The 25,073-nt window shown below is 40.6% G+C and overlaps 1 protein-coding gene across 1 annotated transcript; it reads right to left on the reverse strand.

Moving 5' to 3' along the window:
- Positions 1–457: 457 nt before the first annotated feature.
- Positions 458–25,073, reverse strand: LOC149075211 (longistatin-like). Its single transcript, XM_089242497.1, has 4 exons — positions 24,795–25,073; positions 20,201–20,287; positions 8,968–9,101; positions 458–690 (listed from the first exon to the last, which is right to left on the reverse strand). Exons 1-4 carry the CDS (start codon positions 24,953–24,955, stop codon positions 581–583), a joined length of 492 nt encoding a protein of 163 aa, XP_089098623.1. The 5' UTR covers positions 24,956–25,073; the 3' UTR covers positions 458–580.

Raw genomic sequence — 25,073 nt, forward strand, 5'->3', positions numbered from 1 at the left:
ACAATGATCATAATAGGTCGTTATGGTGCCCTTGGTCTCTCTCTCTCTCAAAGGACATACAGAAACAAAATATTTTCTGGAAAAGTCCGTTTTTATTACATCTGTAAACAGGAAACCGCTGAATGGGGGGTTCGACATTGAACTAAAAAAAGACCGTCATAATTGAACACCCTTCCCCCCCCCCCTATTTTCTTGTTGTTGTCATAATGAAACACTAACGAGAGTCTCGTAATGGCAGAATTACCACATTAAATCTCTTTGTGGTTTGTTATTGGGATACTTTACCCTATTTTGGTTGATCCGCGGGCGGATGTTTGACGAGCAATTTGTTCCGGATGATGAAGTACGTCGTCGTTTCATCGCCATTCTTTGTGTTTTTGTCGGTAATTACCGCGAGTTTCGCAAATTCATCGGCGGAGGAAAAATTCACAAAAAAAAACACATCATACAATATTTTGATTTTTTTTTTCTGTATTCTTTTATTCAATCCGTTCAATTTTGATGGGTGAATTGATAATTAGATTTTGACATCTTGAGACATGACAAAACGTGTAAATACGTATTTATATGCTTTCCGATCCTAAGGCATGTTGAATTCGGTTCCACCAGGAGACAGATGTCGCCTCAGTTCGGGATAACTGACGAATCCGTCGGCATTGTCGTCGTAGGCGAAGAAGCTGTCCACGACACCTGCGAAGATAAGTACGTACAATATAGGTAGCTTACTTATGTATGTGTTACGGCCAAAGCCCGAAATCAGCCAGTTGACCCTTCCAACGTCGGATGTTGGAAGGCCCGGACTTTGGTCGGTTCTTATATATCCCTATGATTCGGAGTCATCGCCAAGTTGGCGTATTTTTTGTGATAATTATGGTTAGCTAGGGCAATCCCAACAATCGATGGAATCGGAATATCGATATCTTAGGGATCGATGCATAGGCTACAGTAGAGTCTCGATAATTCGAGTCTCAAAACTTCGAGGTTCCGGATAATCCGAGAGGTGCTCGGGTTATTCAAAATTCCTTTTTCAAAGAATTTTTTTTCCCGCTAATAATGAATATTCTTTCACTTTGCCTCATTTTTCTCACGAGGTACGAGAAATTTTTCAGTCTTGAGCGGGTTTTAACAGAGGGCTGAAGTGGGGGGGGGGGGGTGAGGGGGGTCTTGATGCCTAGACTAGGTTGTTCGGTGGCCATTCGGATCAGAACTTTTCACAGGCCCCTTTATAGTTTACAAAAAGGAAAAAACCCATTCATATAGGGGCCATTCAAGTATTACGTTAGCAGATTTTTAGCCATTTTTGACCCCCTCCTTGTCAGCAAAACACTGACCCCCCTCCCCCCTCGTCAGCAAAATTTCGTCAGCAGCTTAGAATATTTCATATCTTCAAAAAAAGGTGGTTGATGACGTAAGCAATCTTCAAACCCCCTCCCCTCTTGTCATCAAAAGCCAGCAAATCCGAAACCCCCTGCCCCCCTTCGATGCTGACGTAATACTTGAATGACCCAATATCCGAAATTCAGATTTTTTTTTTTTTTGGTCGTAACATATGAATATGGGAGGAACTCGTATTGTGAGGAAAAAGATGGTTCTGCTCATAAAATACGGGACGTTTCCGCGCACATCCTTTTTTTTTTTCTTTTTAACCGTGTACGATCCAGGCTCTATTGATTTTTGGTAATTTAAGAAAAAAATTGTTTCAACCATGTTGGTGTCGAACCAGGGACAGCGATGGAATCACAGCCATCACCCTATAATACTATACGATAACTGCCACATGTGTTCACACTCAATTTTACAAATTGGCGTTCCGCCGTAATCACTGCTGGGAGAAATGTGTACATATAGAGTTTGTATGAATTTCGTATAATTTCGTCAAATTTTTATAGTATTCTGACACACACACACCACTTCGCAGACCCCTGCGTAACATCTTACCGGCAACAGGGTGGTACACGGTCAGGCTTTAAAATATCACCAGGTTGAGACAAGGCCGTCATAAACGGATCGTGGGGCTTCCAAGCAATTTTTTTTTTTGCCCCGCTTCCCCTTCCCCGTCCCACCCGACTATAAATGATTGCTTACCAATTTAAATGCTTAAAATCGAAAACGGTGAAAAGATCTCATTATCACGAAGTACTAGAGGGTGTAGCCTACACTCGGCCGTACTAACACCTTCTATAGCAGAAAGTCTTCGCGCGAAGCTCGTGACGTCACTCCATTTGGACCAGACCAGACCAGAATAGAACTTTTAGCTGATTCCCATCCTATATGGACGACTGTCAGCATACAAACTGGCCAGGAAGGCCTATGAAGAGGGAAAGAATGAAAAAGCTTAAGGGGAGAAGAAGAAAGAGAAAAAAGAAAAACGTCAGCTGGTCATCAATGGTCAGACTATGCAAATTTAAGCCAGAGATTTTTTTTTTTTTTTTTTTTTTTTTTTTTTTTTTTTTTTTATGCCACCACAACCAACAGTCCTTATGCAGAAACACCAAGAACAGAACACCATAGAAAGCTTGACTCGTAAACGTCCATTCTATACAGGGGGAAAAAGGGGAAAAAACACTGCATGGGGGACGCAGCGCAAAAACCTCAATATACGTTTTGAAGATGTAATTATCCATAAACTAACTTATTTCTGTACCTTTCAGTTGATGGCAGTCCTAAATGCATAACTGACTGTAAGTTAGTATTTCGCCAACATCATTTCTACTCCATGAGGGTTTGCAGTCAAGAAACCAGATGGGCACATTCAAAAAATGCCACTACTATTCCAATTGTTCAATATCAAAAGTATACAGTGAGATATATACATACTTAAGAGTTCTATTCAGTAAGTGCTCAGTAATTTAAGAATTATGTACAAACACAAGATTCAAACTTCTAAAAAATACACTAGAAAATTTCAACTACCGTTATATATACATATAGTGCCAACATTTTCATATATACAAGTATCAGCTATAGATTATTCCAATTTAAATGGAATATCTGCTGTGGTCTCCTATATTTCCCTATGGCTTGTACATCATAGTCCACTATGTCAGCAAGGTGTTGGTACGTAGACTCTCTCATTCTGTCAAACTGATCTTTGTTTAGAGTTTGTATATAGTCAAATATATGTGGGATATCCAAGTCATTCCTAATATTAATACCTCTGATGAACCATGGGGCATTTGTGAATCTTCTAAGAATTTTATTTTGAACAGTTTGTAAGTTTTTAATATTCATCTTGCAAGCATGGGCCCAAGCAGGGGACGCATAAAGTAGGGTAGGTCTGAGTATTGATTTAAAGAGGATGATTTTGTTATGCAATGTCAATTTGGCCTGTGGAAACGTGATTTTGTTTAACATGCCCATTACTCCGTTAGTCTTATTTTTGATAAATTCAATATGTGAAGAAAATGAGAGATTTTTGTTTAGTGTACATCCCAGATACTTCACCTGGTTTACTGGTCTTAGAAACTGGTCACCAATTTGGATAAGTTGTCTGGGAAGTTTACGCCGTCGCGTAAACCACATGAATTTGCACTTGGCAGCATTCAATTTGATAGCAGATTTATCACACCAGTATTCGATGTGATCCAGAGTATCCTGTAAATTTTCCACTGCTTGTGATGCACTTCTGCTGCTGCACAACACCGCACAGTCGTCCGCAAATAACGCTATTGTTCCATTCAGCGGAGCTGGTATATCATTGATATATAAGAGGAACAATTGCGGGCCCAACACACTACCCTGTGGCACAGAGGCTCGGATGGTTTTAACATCTGATAGAGAATCTTGTATCTTAACCTGAAAGGTCCTACCCAAAAGGTAATTATAAAAGAAGATTATAAAATATGGCGGGAAGTCAAGATGAATTAGCTTGGCAAGTAATGTGACATGGTCGCAACGGTCAAAGGCTTTTGAGATATCAAGGAACGCAGAAGCAACATGGTCAAAATTATTAAATGCATTTGTGATAAATTCTGACACTCTCATCAGCTGAGTAACGCATGAATGTTGGGACCTGAACCCATGCTGCTCAGGTCTTATGACATTGTTTGTGTCAATATACTGTATTAGCCTGGGTGCCACAATTCTTTCGAATAATTTGCCAAGATTACTAAGAAGACTAATTGGTCTATAATTTTCTGCCAATATAGGATCTGTACTAGGTTTATGAATTGCCCTGATTACTGATTTCTTCCAGGGGGAAGGAAAATAATTGTTCAGTATGGCAGAATTAAATATATTCTTAATCGATTCTACAGTATTGTCTGGTAAACATTTTAAAGCTTTATTGCTAATTCCGTCGATACCAGCTGCTTTTTTAATATCCAGATGTTTGATAATGTCCCGAATTTCATTAGTTGAGGTTAGTTCCATGTGCCCTTGTGGTGAATTCGCAGCATTATATAGATAAGAGGCCACCCTGTGTCTCAGTCTTTGGTATGTGTTTACTGGTTGATTGGTATTCCTGGAGAACTGATTTTCATACACTTCTGCAAAAGTGTCAGCTATCTCTTGATCAGTAAAAACCAGATTCCCAGCTGTTGTCTGAATTTTATTAAGTCTAGTGTTTTTGGGTTTACAGATTCTCCAAGCTTTCCAGAGACCTCCGTTCTCTGCTGTTGCATTACCAATGAATTCTGAAAACCTTTCATTGACATAATTTTCGACCTCTTTTTTGATTTCTTTCTGTAATCTGTTCAGTATAATTTTATCCAAATTGCCCCTGTACGTTTGCCATTTTTTCCTAACTCTATTTTTGTGTTGGATTTTTTCAAGAATTTCTTTTGGTAATCCAAAGTTGTTTTTGGAACTTTGCTTAACTGTTGTTACTTCTTTTATTGTATTATTAATTACAGTAGTAACATGATCAACTGCTTGGTCAATATCCACAGCACTTGGATCATTAAATTCAATGATCGGTAATTCCTCTAATATGTTAGTGTACTGAGCCCAGTCAATTTGATTCCAGATTAGCTTTTTCCTTGGAATCATGAAATCTATTGTGAGGAAAAGTGGATTATGTGGTGATGAAAGCAATGGTTTGACATGCATGTTAATATTGTGTAAAAAGTTCTTTGCGATTCCAAAGTCTATAACATCCGGAAACCCAAAATTTTGAGGAGGGTGATGAGTAGGCTCCGGTGAAGATATAACCTCCAAAAAATTATCCAAGCAGAATTTCCTCAATATCCTACCCTGTCTGTTTGTTGTTCTGGAGTAGAAAAGAGAAGATTTACAGTTCCAATCTCCTATTGCCAAGACAGGTAAAGTAGTGTTAAAAATCTCTTTTAAGAGATCCATATCTAAATTGTTATTCGGGGGCTTGTAAATTGCACAGAATCTCATAGCCACTCTGTTTACATATATGGTGGCAGCTACTGCTTCAATATTGTAAGAGTCAGAGAGTGCATAATGCTGAAAAGGGATATTGTTCCTAATAAATAAGGCGACTCCTCCCCCCCTATTATGAAGTCTATCCCTTCTTATACATTGGTATCCATTAATTTCGTATTTATTGCTAGGCAATAACCATGTCTCATTTATCAATGCTATATCAATTTGATGATCAAAAAGAGTTTGTTTGAAAATTTCTTTTGTACTTCCTCTTAAGCTATTTGCATTCCAGGCCATTAGGGTCAATGGCCTGGGGGGGGGGCATTAATTAATTGAGCTATTGTTAGGCTGTTCGAGAGTTTGAATTAGAGTTGCAATAATCAGTTTAACCTTATCAGAGTCAATTTTAGCTGACTCAAGTATGTTCACAACTTTATCTATGACCATAGTACCTTCGTTACCAGTATTTTGTGTCTTGTCTTCTAATGTCTTAGCACCGAAGTTAACAGTTTTTTGATTATTTTCGATCTGCACTCTCATACCCTCCTCAGAACTGTGCACATTTTCTTCCTCTGTTACTTCAACACCACTCATGTCAAGTTCCTCAGTGTGTGTAATGATGTCATGCATTACATCACGATGTAAGATTTTTTGTAACTCCTCTTTCTATTCGTCAGTAGTTCTGTGTGTTTTCCCAATACCCAGAGGGTGAGGGCCCTCGTGTAAAACACTGTGTAACTCTTCCTGTCTACGCAGTAATTCCAGTTTTTCCTCTTCTGTACACATTTGAGCTGACAGGGGAGTATTATGTTGTTTTAAGTCCATCCCTTGTTTAGATCTAACAAAAAGTGAATTAGACCCTATATTGAAATTTTCTTCCTCTTGTCCAACTAAGGTTGGGAAGTCATCAAGATTAGGTGTTTTAATGCCAGTAGGTATTAAAGGCAAAAAAGTACGTGTGTTCCTGTTTGTAACTCCAGGTCTGGCACTGCATCCTGAAAATCTAGCCGTATGGCTTCCTCCACAGAAAAAACACTTCAGATATTTCTTATCACCTTTGACAACGCAACTTCTAGTCTCATGATTGCCTGAGCAGAACGAACATACAGGCAGATTTTTGCAAAAATATGAACTATGCCCCATCAACATACAGTTCCTACATTGAAGAGGCACCTGGTTACCCCTATAACGTTCGATACTGATTGGGATATCCCCTATGTTTTTAACATTTGCAAACTTCTTATTTTCAATCGTCACCTCTACTAAGAATAACGGTAGTACTCTACCAGACGAATAGTTCTTCATATTAACTACCTTCACAGTGGGATACCCCTGTTTAGACAGGTCATCCGATATCTCCTGCGGTTTTATATTCGCAGGCAGACCTCTTATCACAAATTTGATGGTTCGATTACCTTTAGTCTGATATGTATGATATTTGTATTTTTTTTCGTCAAAAATTTTTGTGACAGTACGGTGATCTTTCTCCGAAAAAACCTGAAAAGTCATATTATCACCTGTTGGCTTCTGTTGCGGAGGAAATTCACATTTTGCTTTAATTTCACTGAAATCCTGTAACCACTTGTTTCCCCAATCAGAAAGTATTATTGGGGGAATGTTACTCTTTTTTTTATTTTTTGTTACCATAATGAACCCTTCGTTATCATCATTACAGCCATCAGAGTCTGAATTTGTAGTGGGAACACTAACTTGAAAGTTCTGTAAGTGTTGTGTATTGTGCAATGTGTTATCTATTGATTTTTTCTTTTTTTTACCAAAAATAACCGAAAGTCCATCATTGCTATCAGCTATTTCATCACATCTGTCATTACCATCTGATCTTTTGTCGTTACTTGTTTTTGTACCTGTTTTAATTTGTACAGGAGTGCTGTGTGTGTCATTACCACTGTCCGATTGTTCAGCCAACACTTGACCAATATCATTTGCCTCTGAAACATCCGAGGTATTTTCCAGTAACAATTTAGAAGGAGACAGCGTCGAATTATTATTGGGTATGTTATCATTTGACATAGCCATTGTGTCATTTATCGAAAAATTTAGTGTACTATTCTGAATATCTAATATAGGAAGCGTATATTCACTAGAGTCATTTTGCCCCATGAGCACGCTTGAGCTCTCAGGCGGGGGTGAATCTGATGACACAGTAGATGAACTACTGTCCGTAGAACCCGATGTACAGGTGTCACACGTATCACTACTGGAGCACGACGAAGTAACTGAGTCGTACTCTATTTTGTTATGTACATCCTTTTTCTTACTCTTACCTGCCCTTTTAGAGGTGCTCATCCCAGAGTAATGTTCATCCCCCTTATCATAACAATTATCCGGACTATCTCCCTTTTTGGAAACTTCTTCATCAGTATTCCTCTTTTTCCCATTTTTCTTTTTGCCCCTATCTTTCTTGCGCCTTGCCCTCTTTTCACAAAAGGGCGAGGTGGGGATTTCACTAAGTTTCGGAATTACCGACTTAAATCTAAGCTTGCTACTATGAATGCATGTACTTGCATTGACCTCTTCAAAAAAAGCATGAGATATTTTTAGTACTTTTTCATGCAAAATTTCCTCCTCACTCGGAGAGGATTCCAACAAGACAACATATACAGCAATTACATCCTCAAGTTTTTGTGCTATAGCACATTCGTCATTGATATTTAGGGAATTACCCTCTTCATAACTGATTTTCAACCAATTAAATACAAGTTTTTCAAATTCCTCTTTCTTATTAAGGGAATCATGGTAATCCTCTGCCAGAGAGCACAGTTCTCTGACAACATGAATGTTCCCCACATTTGCAAAAGGACAAATCAAACCCATTGAGCACTTACTACAAGAATAGAACTCACCTGGATAGATCCAACAAGAAAATCTGAAAAGGAAAAACACTGGGGAAAAGGGGCAGACGAAAACACTGGGGGAATTACAGGGAGAACACAATTCGGCTGAACTGAAACACTGACACTTGTACACACTGATTCACGATGAGAAAGCTTCGCCATCAAAAGATATCTTCGTTGACAGCAAGCCGATACATTATCCACATGCGATCCAAGCAGGACACCCAAACACCGTAGATTTTGACGATTCTCTGCTTCTCCGTAGATTCTGACAATTTGCTGCTTTTCCGTAGATTCTCGTTATACTACTAACGCTGAAGAGCTCCGAAAAATGCGACCATTCGTCACGGCGACCCAAGGAGGAAATCTTGAAAAGATGTTGAAATTTACTCCATTTGGATATACTGCAAAAAAAGGGTAAAGATTTCACATACGTCGGACAGCTATATCCAATGGCAACAGGTGAAATGGACGACTTCAGTGCAAGGGCGTGGGAGCACCAAATTCACCTTTGATGCTGCCCCCCCCCCCCCAACATCAAAGGTGAAGTCGACCGATCTAATGCATATATGTATAGATGAATTGACATCATCATCGTGCCCCCCAGACTTCTAAGTCTATCTCCGCCTATGCTTCTGTGACGTCAAAGCTTCACGTGGTGGCTTTCTGCTACAGAAGGTGTTGGCCGTGCCCGGGTGGGCTCGTGCGTTAAGACGGCACCTGGCTCAGAATACGGAGAGACACCAAAAAAATATACGTATATAGGTAAACATTCATTCACTTTCAATCTCTTCGAAAGGCATGCTGCTGGATCGGCCGACGTCGTTTTCATCGTGGCCGTGGTCGAAACTGTGGCGCATCGCAGCTATCAGCTCGTGGCCATCTAATTTGCGGTTGTCGTCGAAATCGTGCATCCTGTAAATAATAAGATTCACTTTTAAAATAAGCCCTAGGACATTTGTGTGCCACGACGCACTCTATCAAAAAGCCATTGTACGGGATATAAAATACGAAATTATATACGAATGTGTCAATGTCGCGGTACAGTGATATTGCCGATGATGTGGAAAAAAGAGATGAGCGACTCGCGAACGTATTAAACATTTTAATCCATAATTAAATACGACCTCACAAATGTTAAGGGAAAAAACATACACGGAGAAAATTGAGAACTAACTATACGTGTCGAAAATCCAGAGCCAACTGACTGGGAACGCCTCAGCCTCGTGGCTGTAACATAGAAAAACTACTCGCTCGATTATATAGGCTAAATTGGCTCATCGGGCAAAAACATGCTTTTACAAAAATTATAATAATAATCCCCACAGAATTATTACAAGATAACTGCAGTGGAAGTCCCTTACAACGAGTACGGCTCGTTGTAACGAGTATCTCTCTATAAGGAGTGATTGGCAAGCGATCGTCAAATAGCTAATGTTAAGGATACAAAAATATTCGGTTATAACGAGTTGAAAATTAGGAAGCATTCGCTATAACGTCAAAGTAATTCTCAAAGAGAGATGATAGATTTTTCCTTCTCCCTCTTCCAGAATCGAACATCGGGAGACTCTATTCATGGCACATTCTCCTTGTAAAAATTACTTTGTGAATGTACACAGAAAAGTCAAATTGTTTTAATCCCTTCTTAATGTTTTCGAGCTTCTCCTCGATACACATGGAATACGTAATGATTTCATTCAACTTTTGTCTCTTCCTGTGATCAATATCCTCTTTATTCGGGGATACTGTTTTTTTCAAACCGAGCACAACTCAGGTCTATCGCCATGGGCAATTTACTACCTAGTGAATTGTGCCGGAAGTGTGTGTCTGTATGTACCTCACAGTCTGATTGCATATCTAGTGTTGTGTATGATTTCTCAGTGCTGCCATCTATATCTCAGAAGTGAAGTGAGTGATGTGTCGTGACTGAATATTTGTACTGTTTGTAGGACTGTTGCTCTCTGTGGCAAGACTTTTTAAAGGAAAGATCGGCTCACATTCGCGCCTCGAAGTTGGGAACCACAGAAAACCAACTTCAGCCGACAACCACTGTGGCGACGGTGGGGCTCGAACCCGGGTCCTCGCGATGGATGGGCGATGGGGATGGATGGATGGATGAAGATGCAGGGAGAGGAAAAGCTCCTGTGTTCGTATCTCTTTCGAAATGTGCCAGCGTATTTTTGATTGTGAGTAACGTGCTGTTGGATTTAATAAAGTGCGCGGTTCGTTTTATTTTTTACCGGGTGTTTCTTTGACGTCGCGTTAAAAAGTTACGGACGATTAAATTTGACACTGGAAGCGGCGTGGCTTCTAATGGAGCTACAACGTTGATGACGTCACTGATCAAGTGTGACTTTTAAAGATGGTCTCCTGAAATTTCCCGGTGAGCTGTCTTCAATTAAATCTGCGAATAAGAAGGGTAATAACCAGAGGAACAATTTGAGATAACTTGAATTCAATTCGGTGACTTTGTTCTAGAGATATGAATTTTTGATTTGCACATGTTAAGTCTATGGGGTCTATTAGAAAATTTTTTTTGAATCCTTTCTATGTTTATTTTGACCATAATTTTGAAAATTTCCTATTAAGAGACCTGTGTATTTCTCTCCTCTTCAAACCGCATCGAAATATCTTTAGTTGTTAAATATTTACAATCGTTTGAAATTTTTCTCGTAATGGTTCCTACGAGAGTCTAACATGGTGTAACTTTATAGCGACACAATTTTTTACGAATTGTCCTTAAAAATAGCACAATATTTTGCCTGGATAATCTGTTTTGATTGCATTGTTCCGCCGCAAGAACCGAATTTCTACGATTAATTGAAGTTTTTATATGATTTTTCAAAATATGTTGTTTGTGCCAGGAGTCCCTGGTCAATTATGTAAACATTGCGGCCAAACGATAAAGATATACTATATCGATTAGAGTTTTGTAATTTGAGACCATGTGTCCCGATCAAAATGACTTTCATTGACCAATTGTCCCGTATTCGTACCGTTTTCTCCTCGAATAGTGTAATTGACGCTGCAGACTGTGTTGACACATGATATTACTCCAGGTCATACGTTCCGTTTTGGTTTCTCAAAATTCATTGAAACTGAAATATCCGAGAGTGTGAGAATGGAAAAGACACCCCCACCAACGGAAAAAGTGCTGTCAACCCCAAAGAGGTCTGCGGACGGACGCTATTATTTCAGAAATAAAAAGATCAACGACTCCATTGAGTTACAACATCATAAGAAACAGAAAACTCCCCGGGTAAAAAATAAGAACAAAAATGTCGATAGATTCCTCCAAATAATGATTTCATCGTCGGACGAGGAACAAGCCGACAGCACCGTAGAGATTTCAAACGGGTCTGAAACTTTTCATAGCTTAGAGATCGACTCGTATATGGATACGGAGAGCTTTCTGAACTCGACACAGTTAACACCCCCACTAAACGATGATGAACAAATTGTATCTACAGAGGACTGGCAGACTCAGTATGATGACAAAGACGGTGTCTCACAAGAAATTATAGGAGAGGAAAATGAATCAACGGCAACACATAGTCCATTGACAACATCAAGCAAGAGTTCAAAGGATCAACAACTGTATTCGATTCACGACATGATCAACAGCATGATCCGAATTAATACAGTTTCGGAACTTGACACTTCCATTCGTCAGCTGTTGGATGAATTAATAGATCTGATCCCCGAAGAACAAATGAACATACTCGATAGAAAAGGAGCTGATAGTTCCCTAAATAATTATGAGACAAATGGCGATAGGGGAAGCCATACAATTTCTGATTACAAAGACCAATCCTTGAGCTCCAAATTCTTCAGGGCTCCATTAGAGGAAGAAGATATGGATGATATCGTTTCTCCCAGTAGAGAAACTAAAAATTCAAAGAACATTTCTCAAAAGAAAAGGGAGGCCATATATAGCAGCCTCAGTCCTTTTCTTAAGGATAAATCGTCACATGGAGACAGACCAAAGTGGAATAAACCTCCCGACTCCAAGAGAGATCCGATGGATATTTCCAAAAATCGGAACACAGATGAAAAGGAATCCTCAGAAGCAAATGAGATATCACCTAGCTCAGCTGGGAGAACTATTCATGAACGGACTGACAAATCCTGCAACGCCAAAATGAATCCTCAAGTGCTTCCTATTAACGCACGAAAAACTTTCAAGGTAGATGACATCATCAAGGACTTGTTTCAAATCATAAATTACACTACGGGAGTGGGTAAGAATTTCAAATATGGGATACCAGCGACGCACCGGAAAAAAGCGAAGAAGAGGCTTGATATCCTATTACTGTGGTTGGGTGACCAAGAGAAGACTCTTACAACAAGAGCCACCCAAACACAGCAAACTGACGAAAGGCATGACTGGAATCATCCCACTGGAGTTGACATAATCACACAAACTGAAGAATGTTACAAGAAATCGCAGAGGGAGATCGAGGAAGTCTTTGGCATTAACAAAAACAATGAACTCACAGGCAGTAAGGAAAAGTCCCAACCACTGAGGCAAATGAATAACAAGACAAAACAGTGGAAATGTAAGGACGGCTCAACGAATAAACAAAACAACTATCTACACACCACTGAGGCTAAGGTGCCAATGCATATCACGCATAAGACAACTCCCAATAACCACACGCCAACGTCAATACAAGCATCGGACCAAAGAAGGGATACAGAAGATGACAGTGATACTAGCCAGTATGTTACCGTCGAAGAAGTGGATTATACAAGAGAAACTATGGATGAGAAGACTCATCCACATAGAACTAATATACAGAAAAGGCTGTATAACATGTCCCTGCAACAAACATCAAAAACCGGGAGAAATTTGGAAAACCATGGCAAAGATACCGAAGATGATCTCGAGAGTGGTACATTCACCGAAGTACTGAACAAAAGACAAAAGCGAAAGCAACGGACCACAGCAAATGTAACCACAAGTGGTAAAACCTTCCCCCTGCTGTTGTATAGGAATAAAATTATGAAAAATCTACAAGCCACTAGTAATATAACTTCCCTTCATATTTTCAACAGCAAAATCAGTAACATCAGGAATATTAAAGGTGGAACTGCAATAGACTGTTTAAACCAGAACGATCGCCTGGAACTTAAGCGGTGGATTTTAAATGACAAAATCCTGAGGCAACTTTATTTTGTCGTAATTCCAGATGATCATCTGCCACGACCTAATTCAGTGAAACAGGGTCGAAGAGCGACACAACAAAATCAAGGATCCTTTGAAAAACAAGGATGTCAAGCCAGCAGGAAACAACCAAGAATTTGGACGTCAGTTTCTGGCCGTGGCACGATAACATCCTATTCATCGTCAAAAACTGCAGGTGGGATGATACCTAAACGTCAGCTGACAAATGGCACCACACTCTCCTATCCGAAGAGGACGGTCTCATATGCTGATGCATTGGAAAATGTAAACAATTTCCCTCTGCATTTGAAATTCTTTGAAGATGATTACATCAATCGAAAAATCATCTTAAATGACTTCTATGAACAAATGGAATATGAGCAACTATCTGACTATATATATGATATTATACCCAGGAAAAACGACATAGTAGTGAAATGCGCCCACTCATTAGCGGCTAAGGTCATCAGTGTCGCTGTTGGAAATAACTTCAAATTAAAATATCATCTATCGGCAAAGGGTGCCGCAACTTACGTATTCTAGTCTATAACAGTACTAATGTCCACAAACCTTAAAATACTTCAGATTAACTTGAACAGGAGTGAAACTGCCACTTATACTATGGTGCACCATATTTCTGAGAAAAAAATAGATATAGCCTTAATCCAGGAACCGTGGCAGTATAAAGGAATGCTTAAGGGCCTTCCTGGTATGTGGATGAAATTTAATTCACAAAATTGTAAAGCAGCTATAATAATTCCGAATAACAGAATAATTGCATCAAGTTTCTTGACATTCAGAAACAGTGTATCCGTAAAAATTTGTTTGACAAATAAAGAGCTAGTTCTGACATCAGCTTACGCCTCCCCATCCCAAAAAATAGAAGACACTATCACTGAACTTAATATTATTTCCCAGACAACTGGCAAAACTTCTTCAATCATTGGTGCCGATATGAATGCTCACCATATACATTGGGGTTACAAGGACATCGACAGCAGGGGACGTAAACTTTTAGATCTACTCAGGGCCCAACATCTTTCACTTCTCAATGATGGCAGCTGCACCTATAGTTGGGAGGATGCTTCGGGCAGCCCTGACGTCACGCTAACGAACGATGTAGACATCTTTCGGAGAACCCACTGGAGCATTTCTGATGAAGACAGCTTGAGTCCCCACTTCTATATACATCTAGCTCTGACCGAAAAAGCTAATTTACAAACCATCGCCAAGTATTCAAATTCTGAAAGAAGAGTTAGAAATTTTCTTCAAACTCTCGGTAGACAAATGCCTGATATCATTAGTGACTTACATCATGCGAGAAATAGAGAAGAGCTAGACAACTCTATTTCAAATTCGTTTAATTTAATATCATCAATAGGCAATAGGTGGCTCAAAATAACCACTACCACCAAAGAAGCTGCACCCTGGTGGAACAAAGAACTGGAGATGTCGAGAAAAGCTCTACGGTCTAGCAAGCGAAAATTCTACGCGGCCACCGATCAGAATAGAGGTGTATTGAAAGAGATTTTCCATCGAAGAAGGGCCTTGCATAATAAGCTTATCAAAAAGACCAAACACCAAGCGTGGAAACTATTTTGTGAGGCTTCTACTAATCCATTCGGCAAGGTCTTCAAGGCAGCTATAAGGCAAAAAAAAATTACGCCTCAAATATTCTCATATAACCCAGACAATGACAGCCAACGCGTGCAAGCACAACAATTACTTTCCGACATTTTTCCTGATGAAGGAAATGAAATAGGTCAGTCTTCCCAGACAGCTGACTGCGAGCGCATTTGTTTTGTTGAACCAGAAATTACTTCTAGCGAAATCAAAAGAGTCATTAGTCATCTAAATGACAAAAAAGCGCCTGGAATAGACATGATCAACAATATCCTGATCAAAAGAATCAACAGGACGTTCCCTGAATTTTTGTGCGTAATGTACAACCGATGCTTCCGACTTCTGCTGTTTCCTACACACTTTAAAAACAGTAAAGTATTACTGTTTTTGAAAAAAGATAAAAATCCTAGCCTACCTGAGTCATATAGGCCTATACATCTCCTGTCGACTGTAGGAAAAATATTTGAAAAGATAATTGCACAACGAATTGTATTCGAGTTAGACAAAGTTAATTGGATCAATGACCACCAATTTGGTTTCAGACATGGTGTCTCCACTGAACACGCTCTGGTTGCCATTCAGCAAGAAATTAATACACAGAAAAAGAAAAAGCACGACATGGCAATCATAACTCTTGACGTTCAAGGGGCTTTCGACTCTGTTAAATATCCAGTTATCCGCAGCAGATTAAATGAGGCTCCAATTTCCTCCCAGCTAAAGAAAATAGCCGAAGACATCCTTTCTAACCGTACAGTTTCAATAGTTACTGGCAGTGGAGCAGTGTCGAAACAATTAACTCAAGGTTGCCCACAGGGGTCCTGCTCTGGCCCACTATATTGGAATCTGGTACTTAACAACATCTTCCAGCTCAAGTGGCCAAATAACGTGCTGGTCCAGGCCTATGCGGATGACATTATCGTATTGGTCTCGGGCCCCACGGTGGAGGGAGTTGGTAAAAACGCCTCCAGCGTCCTGGCTGATATCAGCAACTGGCTAACTGAGAACGGCCTTAAATTAGCCACCAACAAAACAAACTTCCTATAGGTCTCCCCCAAAGGGAAACGTCCGCCACAAATTCGTTCGTCAAACAACTTCATCAAGAGACTCCGCAAAATTAAAATTCTAGGTATCCATTTTAACGACAAATTGGACTGGAAAGACCATATCACAGAGCTGAACACAAGATCCAATCAACTACTCACGAGGCTTCACTGCATAGCAGGCAGGAATTGGGGAATCAACACTAGGATGCGCAGGACTCTTTACATCACGGTCGCACAACGTATTCTGGTGTATGGAGCCGCCATATGGGGAGCCAATGCTACCGTATCCCTACAGAAGCGCCTTGACTCAATTCAGAGGGGATATCTGCTATATATCTCTAAGGCCTACTCAACTACGCCCACAAATGCACTACAAGTCATACTGGGATTGCCCCCACTCAGTCTCCTGGTAGAATGTGAAGCCAAATTTAGCCTCTTGACCCGTCTGAAAACTCCTGTTACGCTGGGGAATGGCGAGACACTTTCCTACGTCCAGATGGAAAGGAAAATCACAGGATGGTCCCAGCATCCTTCACAATCTGTGGAGGAATACCGCATTGACCTAAAAGGAGAAATACACCCACAGGCTGAATATAAGATATACACTGATGGCTCCAAGACTGAGCATGGAGTGGCTTCGGCCATGGTTACCTTTCAGGATGACTTGGAGATAAGTAACTGGAGCAATAAACTCAATGATCTAAATACGGTATTTCAGGCGGAGCTGTTTGCGCTGCTCACAGCTACGCAACAGGCAAGCGCTAGCAAGAAAGAAACACACATTCTTTCTGATTCACTTTCTTCATTATATGCGGTTCTAGACCCCCTATCACGCCACATGATGGCTCGGAAAATTCGAGACCTGTTACTGCCAAATAGACATATCTATATCTCGTGGATCAAAGCGCATAGTGAAAATACTGGGAATGAAGCAGCTGATCGGTTAGCCAAAAGAGCGACCGAAAGACCAGAAACAGATTTCTCCATCCTTCTTCCAAAGTCGTGGGCGATGAAGAAGTTGCAAAATGATCTGTTACAGAAATGGCAATCGCGATGGTCAAATGACACGAAAACAGGTCGTAAGATATATGAAGTTCTCCCACAAGTTAAATGCTCTAGTTATGGCTGGTCTAGAGAGGCTATTTTATTTTTTTCAGAGCATGGCCCCTTCCCCTCCTATCTTCATCGTTTTCATAAGAGTAGGTTTTCAAGCATGTGTAAATGTGGAGGGGAGGGAACCGTCTTTCACTATGCTACGGCATGCGAGTATACCAAGGACTTTCATTTTGGCTCTACTACGCCACAGAATTACACCACTTGGAAGAAACAGTTACTGAGAAAACACTCCAGAATCGAAAGAATTAAGCGCCTTATTAGATACGTCATTTCAAACGAAGATAAATTAACAGTCACGAAACAGTGCCAAAGTACGAATGTTTCAGCTCCCTCACAAGCTGATAACAACCCTTCATCAGACTCAGACTATGATCCTCTGGCATGAAATGCGATATTTTGGGATTGTCTCACGGTGTCTTTGTGCGCGACTTCTGATAGACAATGAAGTTCCCTGATTCCCGTTGCTGTCAATGGACAATGTCGCCTGTCTTGTATATATTATATATATATGAGTGTTTATATGCTTGTATATATATGTTTATGTATCTTATATATGTGTGTCTATAGTTATTTGTGGGCCCCCTTCGTGGCCTGCTGGCGACGTGCGTATGCACCTGCCCATGTAACCTCAACTTTTTGTCTTCTTATCCGCTGGTGGTCTTTGGGTGCTTAGTGCTCCGGATATTGCATCGCTCTTCCACCATGGCCCAAACCCTCTGGGTGACCAGCTTATATCCCCTATGGGGACAGAGCGGGGGCCATGGTCGGTTTCGGGTCCTCGCGATGCGAGTCCGTCACTATGACCACTCCACCACCACAGTGGCTACACGGGGATACTGAAGTCTTACGACTGATAGGAGACTTGACATCCAGACTATTAAAACACGTATATTGCTATGGAGCTTCTCGCGAGAGGATATTGGCGTATTGGCGACGAAATATCCTACTCGACGAGGCTAGTCGAACGCAACAAAAGTAACGCGACTCTTGAAATATTTCTTTATATTTTCGTTGGTCGAGGTTGTACGAGGGGGTGACCCGACGTTGAATTTTGTAACAAGATAAACACAGTTATATTTCCTACAGAAATGTTCTCTGATGCGGCCCTAACCCCAAATCTCTGTCGTATGGAATGCGTGAAATATAGGTCACGCACACACGTGTGCTTGTGAGAGTACAAAAGGGAAAACCCCGTTCCCCTCCAAGATATAAACACAGGTATATTTTTTTTCTGCTGGTATGATAGCAGCAGTCAGCTCTTACGAAATAAAGCGTCTTCATCCTATAGACACAGTTTCCCAACCTTTTTTGTCCCATCGCCCCCTTATTCAGAAAATTTTTTCTCCTATCGCCCCCAACACAATCTAACCCATAGGATTCTATGTTATACCCCATAGCTTCTACAGCCTCCCTGGAACATTCCATCGCACCCGAGGGGGCGTTAACGCCCACGTCGGGAATCACTGCTATAGAACTACAACTCCCCCCAGTTATCGTTAGTAAATTGGGCCGATACTGGTATGACATTTTCAACATCATACCGGTACCGGCCCGATATACAGTCGACGTTCGATATAACGATCCCCTTCGTCCCATCGAAAACGAACGTTATATTGAGAGGGTCTTTATATGGAAAGTAAAACATATACGGTAGTCGTTCTTTGAAAACATATGGGACTTATCCTACCGATATGTAATGGAATGGTCGCTATAACGTGGGGTCGTTACAACGAACGTTAAGTGTACTAATTTAGGGTATTTACTGCGTGAATTTGCTTTACCTTAAGAATTATTAGCAGTCACTCATCAGGGCTCACATTTAATTAGCTCCAGGTAAGTCTCTTTTCTAATTCCTTATAATGAAGAGAATCCGATTCCCGTGGCTCCCCCCCAAGTGCGGGGTTAACAGGGCTCCAGCCCTGGGGGGGGGAGACAATTATGATCATTTTCTTGCTATAAATTCACTGTATCGGGCCCTGTGAAACGTCTGGCTTCTGCCAAAGATCCTATCCTGAGAATCCTGCTTCAAGATGTGGGGCCCCCATGCCGTTTTCCGTTGGCCGTAACGAATGGTGTACGATGAATGTTATTTTCAGTGCAATAAATGTGTGTACCCATAATTTTCTTCTCTATTTATCCTTTTTTCCGGAAATAATAGAGTAGGCGATGGTAGTTATTTATAATTATAATAAAATATCAACTTCATCGCTGCTAGAATCGCTAAAAATTTGTATTTTTTTCCCTATCCCGGTTGATAATGTACAGGCAGATGAACTAAATACTGCGTCGTTTTTGCTGTTTCCGGACTTTGGGATTTGTTTTCTTTCTTTTTTGGTAGCGTGAGGCCGAAAGCGGGCAACTCGACTGGTTCAAGTCAACTCAACACTCAAGTTGAGGCAACTCGAGTTCGATTTGAGTATCCCCGTGTGAAGAGGTCCTAAAACACCCACAGAACTGACGTCTTCTCCGAAAATTACAGAAAAAAATCATGCTAAAAAACTTTCCGATTAGCGGGAAAAGATTGACGAGTCCATACGCCACGGAAGTGAGTAGTAATATAATGGTTGAGACTTTTAATTGTTTAAATGGTCGACTAAATCGCTTTGATAAATACGAAATTCTATGCAAAAAATATATTATAAAATATATCAAATATTTATAATATATATATTATTATGTATAATAATATTATATATATTCATAATGTATAAAATATTTTAGAGAATTAACTGCTGCGCGAGAGAGAGACCAAAAATAAATTTCACTTTTCATTCATATGAACAGAGGCGGATTTAATGGCGCGCGTCGAATTCTGTTCAGGGAAATATTGAAATTAAAACGATCTATAAAGCCTTTTAATGTATATAAAATAGCAATTTTTTTTACAATTTTATAGCAATAAAATTGATATGATAGAGCAGAACTGGGAATTCGTTTATAACGAGAAGTCCGTTATAACGACAATTTTCCTCTCGATTGTGGACTGCCGTTATAACGGACGTTGACTGTAATCAATTGGTCATCCTAAAGAAGGAAGGTCAGTTTCATGTTCATGTTAATCTTACCTGAGGAAATAGAAGAGGGCTTCATTGGTCGATATTTCGCCGGTGTCTTGTAGCTTCGTGATTTCTTTGATGTCGTGCTTTATGTGTCTGCAGCGAGAAAGAATTAACATCAGACAAGACTTGGATATTCCTCACATCTTCACTTATATAAAGAAATTAAACAATGACCACCAATTCGCGCGATCGAATGTTTAACTCTCAATTTGAACATTTGAAGGAAATAGTTGACTATGATGCTGACCAGGGCCGCAACTAGGGGGAAGCATGCCCCGGGCGCTAGACCCGAGGGGGCGCAAATATCATTCCGAAACTTTTCCTTCAACATTACAAGGGGGCGTCAAAATGCGCTCTTGCCCCGGATGACGAAGCATCTAGTTGCGGCCCTGATGCTGACTGCTTAAGGAAGTACAGGAGGCCCAAACAAATTGGGCACCTTACTTGAGAAAATCTGTAAAAGTGTCTTCAAATCTCATTTTATACATACTGTTTTGATACATAAATCCTCTTTTGCAATTGTATATACTCACATTACTGGCATATCTGTATCCTTGCACTTTTTGACATTTATTCACATCTTTTCGCATTTTTCCGCATCTATTCGATTTGCATTTTTTTTTTGTATATTCACATATTTATTCAATTGGAATTGCACATTGGTCTTTGGCTGTATATAATGTACATGTGAAAAAAAAGAGTAAGAAGACTCTTTTGAATTTTTGGATTGTTTAGCCTACATAAATTTTGTCAATATAAATCCCCATTAATTTTTAATGCGCTGAGTTGAAACAGAACTTTGCTACCTGTATTGCATTTTTGCGTCACGACTCCCAGGTGTGATGTATTTTCCCCTATTCCAACTTGGACAGATGTTGCTAGCTGCAGATTGTGTGACCTGCTTCTGTAGACTGTGGTGGCTTTTGCCTGTTTATAGCCAGATCATGACTTTCGACCAATTTTGACCAAAGTTCTTTTAACACACACTACACAAACACGCAAACACATATCTATCTACAAACAATAACACATTTTCCTCTTCGCAGGCCTTCTTGGCCAGTTTTTATGCCAGCAGTTGGCCCTCCTGGGCTAGGAATCGGTTCAAAATTCAATTCTGGTCTGCAGTGAGAAAGAGAGAGAAAAATCCGCGGCACAGGGCAAATGCGAAACAAATACAAATTCATTTATCGAGAGTAAAAAAAATATCAACGTGTTGCACTCATTAGACCGGATTAGGGTGGCTAGATAGCATCGTCACATGTAAACATTAAAAAAAAAAAATCAAGTCCCTCTCTTCCTAGCTTAAGCCCTGTGTGTCATCAAGAGCACGAGTGGCTCTTCTCTGCAGCCTCTAGACCTAGTCAATGTCCCTCTGTAAATGGTATATGGTTTCCGAAACCTTAACGGCATATTCCACTGCAGGACGAACTAAGTCTCGGAAAAGCGGAAGAATGACTTTAGGAGGATGTGAACAAACCTTTTTCAAGAATGAAACCGAGCATTCTGTTCGCTTTTTTGACCACCGCTGGACAATGTTCAGAACACCTAAGTCGCTCGTCAATAAGAATTCCCAAATCGGTGACCCTAGTTGCATCCGGAATAATAACGCCATTCACCTCGTAATACAAATTAACAATAATTTAATTAATCAACAATTATATTAACAAAAATTATATTATCATTAATTATTGTTAATTATATATATTACACATTTTACGCATATTTTTTGAAAAACTGAAGATATGTGTGGAATCACAAACATTCACGATTGCCTGATGGGACTCCTACTGCCATCTAATGACGTCTAACAGAATCTCTCTACTCTCTTGAAGTATGACTATGTCGTCTATAAGCAACCATAGATGTCAACAGTATACCGTATTCCGAAATTCGAAGCGCCAAATTTGAAACCTTTCTCGGAATAAAGCAGTGAAAATTCCGTGAAATCGGAAATTACTTTGGACGGTGGATTCTCTCTGAATGAATTCACTCCTCTCTCTCGTTAATACGAAAGCTACTGTAAACTGGCTGAGTGATATCGATGTTTCAGGCATAGGCGGAGATTGACGTGGAAGTCTGGGAGGGGGGGGGCAAGGTCATTATTGCTGGTGGGGCACGATGATGATGATGTCAGCTCATATATACATATATACATTGGATCAGTCGACTCCACCTTTGACGCTGGGCATTGCCCCCCCACTAGATCCCCTACTAGACCACTTAGTCGACTGATCTAATGTATACCGTATTCCAGGGTGGGCATTCCCCCCCCCCTCCCCGTAGCTCCGCGCATGGTTTCAGGAAAAAGGAATATTTATCTCCGCCCTCACGATCCCGGTCTCTCGTTTGTCGGTAGAGCACTCGTCCGGCAAACGAGAGACCGGGGTTCGTGAGGGCAGAGAAATGAATTTCCCTTTGATATCTCCTCACTCACTCAGCCAGCAGTTAACCGCGCCTGTCGGATTCTCTCTGTACCGAAAATGCGTTGAAACATTTGTGAACGCATCTTTTGAATTTGTAAGTATTTCACAAAACTTTGAAAAAATCGAAACACACAAATCCCCCAAAGTAAAACATAAATTTTTTTCAAAGATTCCTGTATCGGGGACCAGAAATTTCTTTCGTAGGGAGACAAACGGTATTTCGGGGGAATGGGTAACAAAATTCAGGGTTTCCAGATTCCGAAACTTAGAAATGACCATGCATACGCACAAGTGCACCCTTGGCAACGGCAAATATCTATGGTCATCAATTATTCATAGTTACGCCAATTGATGGCAGATGGCAGCACTACACATAACAAGCATTAAATAGAAACAAATTTCTCTTTAGGTTCGCAACGTACATGCACATTCCAGCAAGTGCCAATTAGGTAGAAATTTCGTGGAGGAATGTGTACGAGGTGCATGTACGGTTAAGCAGTAGTACCATATCATCTTACTGATCCAAGGTAGATTAATTGAGTAATTCGAATTACATTGACTTTTGTTACGAAATGTTTATGACGAATTACCAAAGTTCGACTGTATTTATGACAGTGGTTTCCTCTTTCTTCCAAAGTGTTTTTGGGACTGACTTCTCCACAGGGCCGTGGTCAGAAATTTCTTTTGGGGGGAGGGCAAAAGCTATAAAACAATAGACAAACAACTACGTTATTCCGTATACATCGGTTATTTTTGCGGAAGGGACCAGACTCTAGTCCACGTGGTTCTCAAACTTTTGTCACCCGCGGCTCCCTTGCCCAATTCATGGCTCATCTGCGGCGACCAAGAATAATTTAGTAGATATTTTCACTCATAAAAGAACCACTCACTCAAAGCGTACATAGGCACACAATCTCCAGCTCACCCAAAGCCTCCTATTATAGTCGGAGGGCCCGAATATCAGCTTTACACACACTTTTCACTCTAAAAATAAACTGGGAGGAATGTCTTTAGGAGACGAAGTTGTACTAGTGCATAATGTGGAGGGGATCATGGTTGGAGAGGTACCACTGAGCCTACAGGCTACTACTACTAAACCACACATGCCCCTCGTCCATATTCCTCTGCGGATCCTCTAACAAATTGGTACATGCTGGAATGTGCGTGTACGTGAAGTAAAAACTGACGTGAAATTTGTTTTTGTGTAATGTGTAGTGCTGCCACCAGTTTTTACAACTATGAGTGAAGTTTAATGATTGAATAATTTATCGTTGTAGTCCTGTTGCTCTCTGTGGCGAGACTTTTTAATTAGGAGATGGGCTCGCATTAGCGCCTCGAAGTTGGGAACCACAGGAAACCAACTTCAGCCGACCACCACTGTGGCGACGGTGGGGTTCAGAGCCTACAGGCTAGTTGGGCTGCCCAAGGTGGCAAAGTTGAAGAATGAGTGATCAAGAAAATTAGTGAAATAGGAGAAGGGCAACAGAATTTTTATAGCCCACAAGCGGTAAAACCATAAGTCCGCCTCTGCCCAGTTCAAACGAGGGACTGGGTCAATGAGTGACCTAGAGAGTTCACATGCGAGTGAACAGAAAGGTCGGCCTAGAGGCGAGGGATTAGATAAATGAGTCAACTATAGTGTTTGCACGAATGTGAGATGGCCAAAACAGTGTGGAAGAACGTGAGTGACCTAGAGAGAAAGGGGACCGGTTCAGTGACCACAAAAGTGCACAAGCATGAAGAGTGACTAAAATAATCAGTTAGAGGCAGGGACGGGGACAATTAGTGAATAGTCAAGAAAACTGGATTACAGTGGGAGAAGGGCGACAAACTTTGTTAGCCCACAGACAGCATTACGGGCCAAGTGAGTTTCAAGAGGTCCAATCTGGCTAACAGTGATTCCCTTTCAAACTTAAATGCTTACTCTCGAAGATTTCAATCAGATATCAATCACACTTTTATGTTCCCCCACCCTTATTATCTTGAGGCCTCCGAGTGGGCCCACGCCTTAAGACGATACTGCCCACAGGCGGCAAAGCCATAAATCCCCCCTGCAGCGGATACATCATTCGAAAGATGACTTGATCGTCCATGTAATCCAGAAAAAAAACGAATGACGACTTCGTGCGCGCGGTTGTTAAAAGGAAAAAACAGAAAATGTAGCGAGAGCAACTTACTCCATATCTCTGACAACGTCAGCAGCGCCCCATCTCTTCCTGATGTCACGTAACTGAGGTTCTTGGGAAGAAGCCTTTTTAGCCGAAAAAATCTGACACGTCACGACACTTACTAGGGTCGACACCACAATTAACACGTGCTTGTCGGCCACAACAAACATCGTGTCATTAACACGTTGTTAACAGCGATGGAATTAGTGAATATCTGCCGTTCGCTTCAGCAACTGCAGCATTATTTTTATCATTTTACTCTTTGTTCTTATCGCGTTAAGCGAAATG

This window comes from Pholcus phalangioides, unplaced genomic scaffold (genome assembly GCF_987345545.1).
Source record: "Pholcus phalangioides strain wild (caught in Gottingen) unplaced genomic scaffold, Ppha-v1.0 ptg000015l_1, whole genome shotgun sequence".
Classification (NCBI taxonomy): domain Eukaryota; kingdom Metazoa; phylum Arthropoda; class Arachnida; order Araneae; family Pholcidae; genus Pholcus; species Pholcus phalangioides.

What these genes read in the sequence shown, in the direction of transcription:
- LOC149075211 (XM_089242497.1), bottom strand. Translation starts at nt 24,955, where the DNA reads ATGTTTGTTGTGGCCGACAAGCACGTGTTAATTGTGGTGTCGACCCTA. An exon ending in GACGTTGTCAGAGATATGGA is followed by an intron (nt 20,288 to 24,794) that starts GTAAGTTGCTCT and finishes TTCTCGCTGCAG; the next exon opens with ACACATAAAGCACGACATCA. An exon ending in GCCTTTCGAAGAGATTGAAA is followed by an intron (nt 691 to 8,967) that starts GTGAATGAATGT and finishes TTATCTTCGCAG; the next exon opens with GTGTCGTGGACAGCTTCTTC.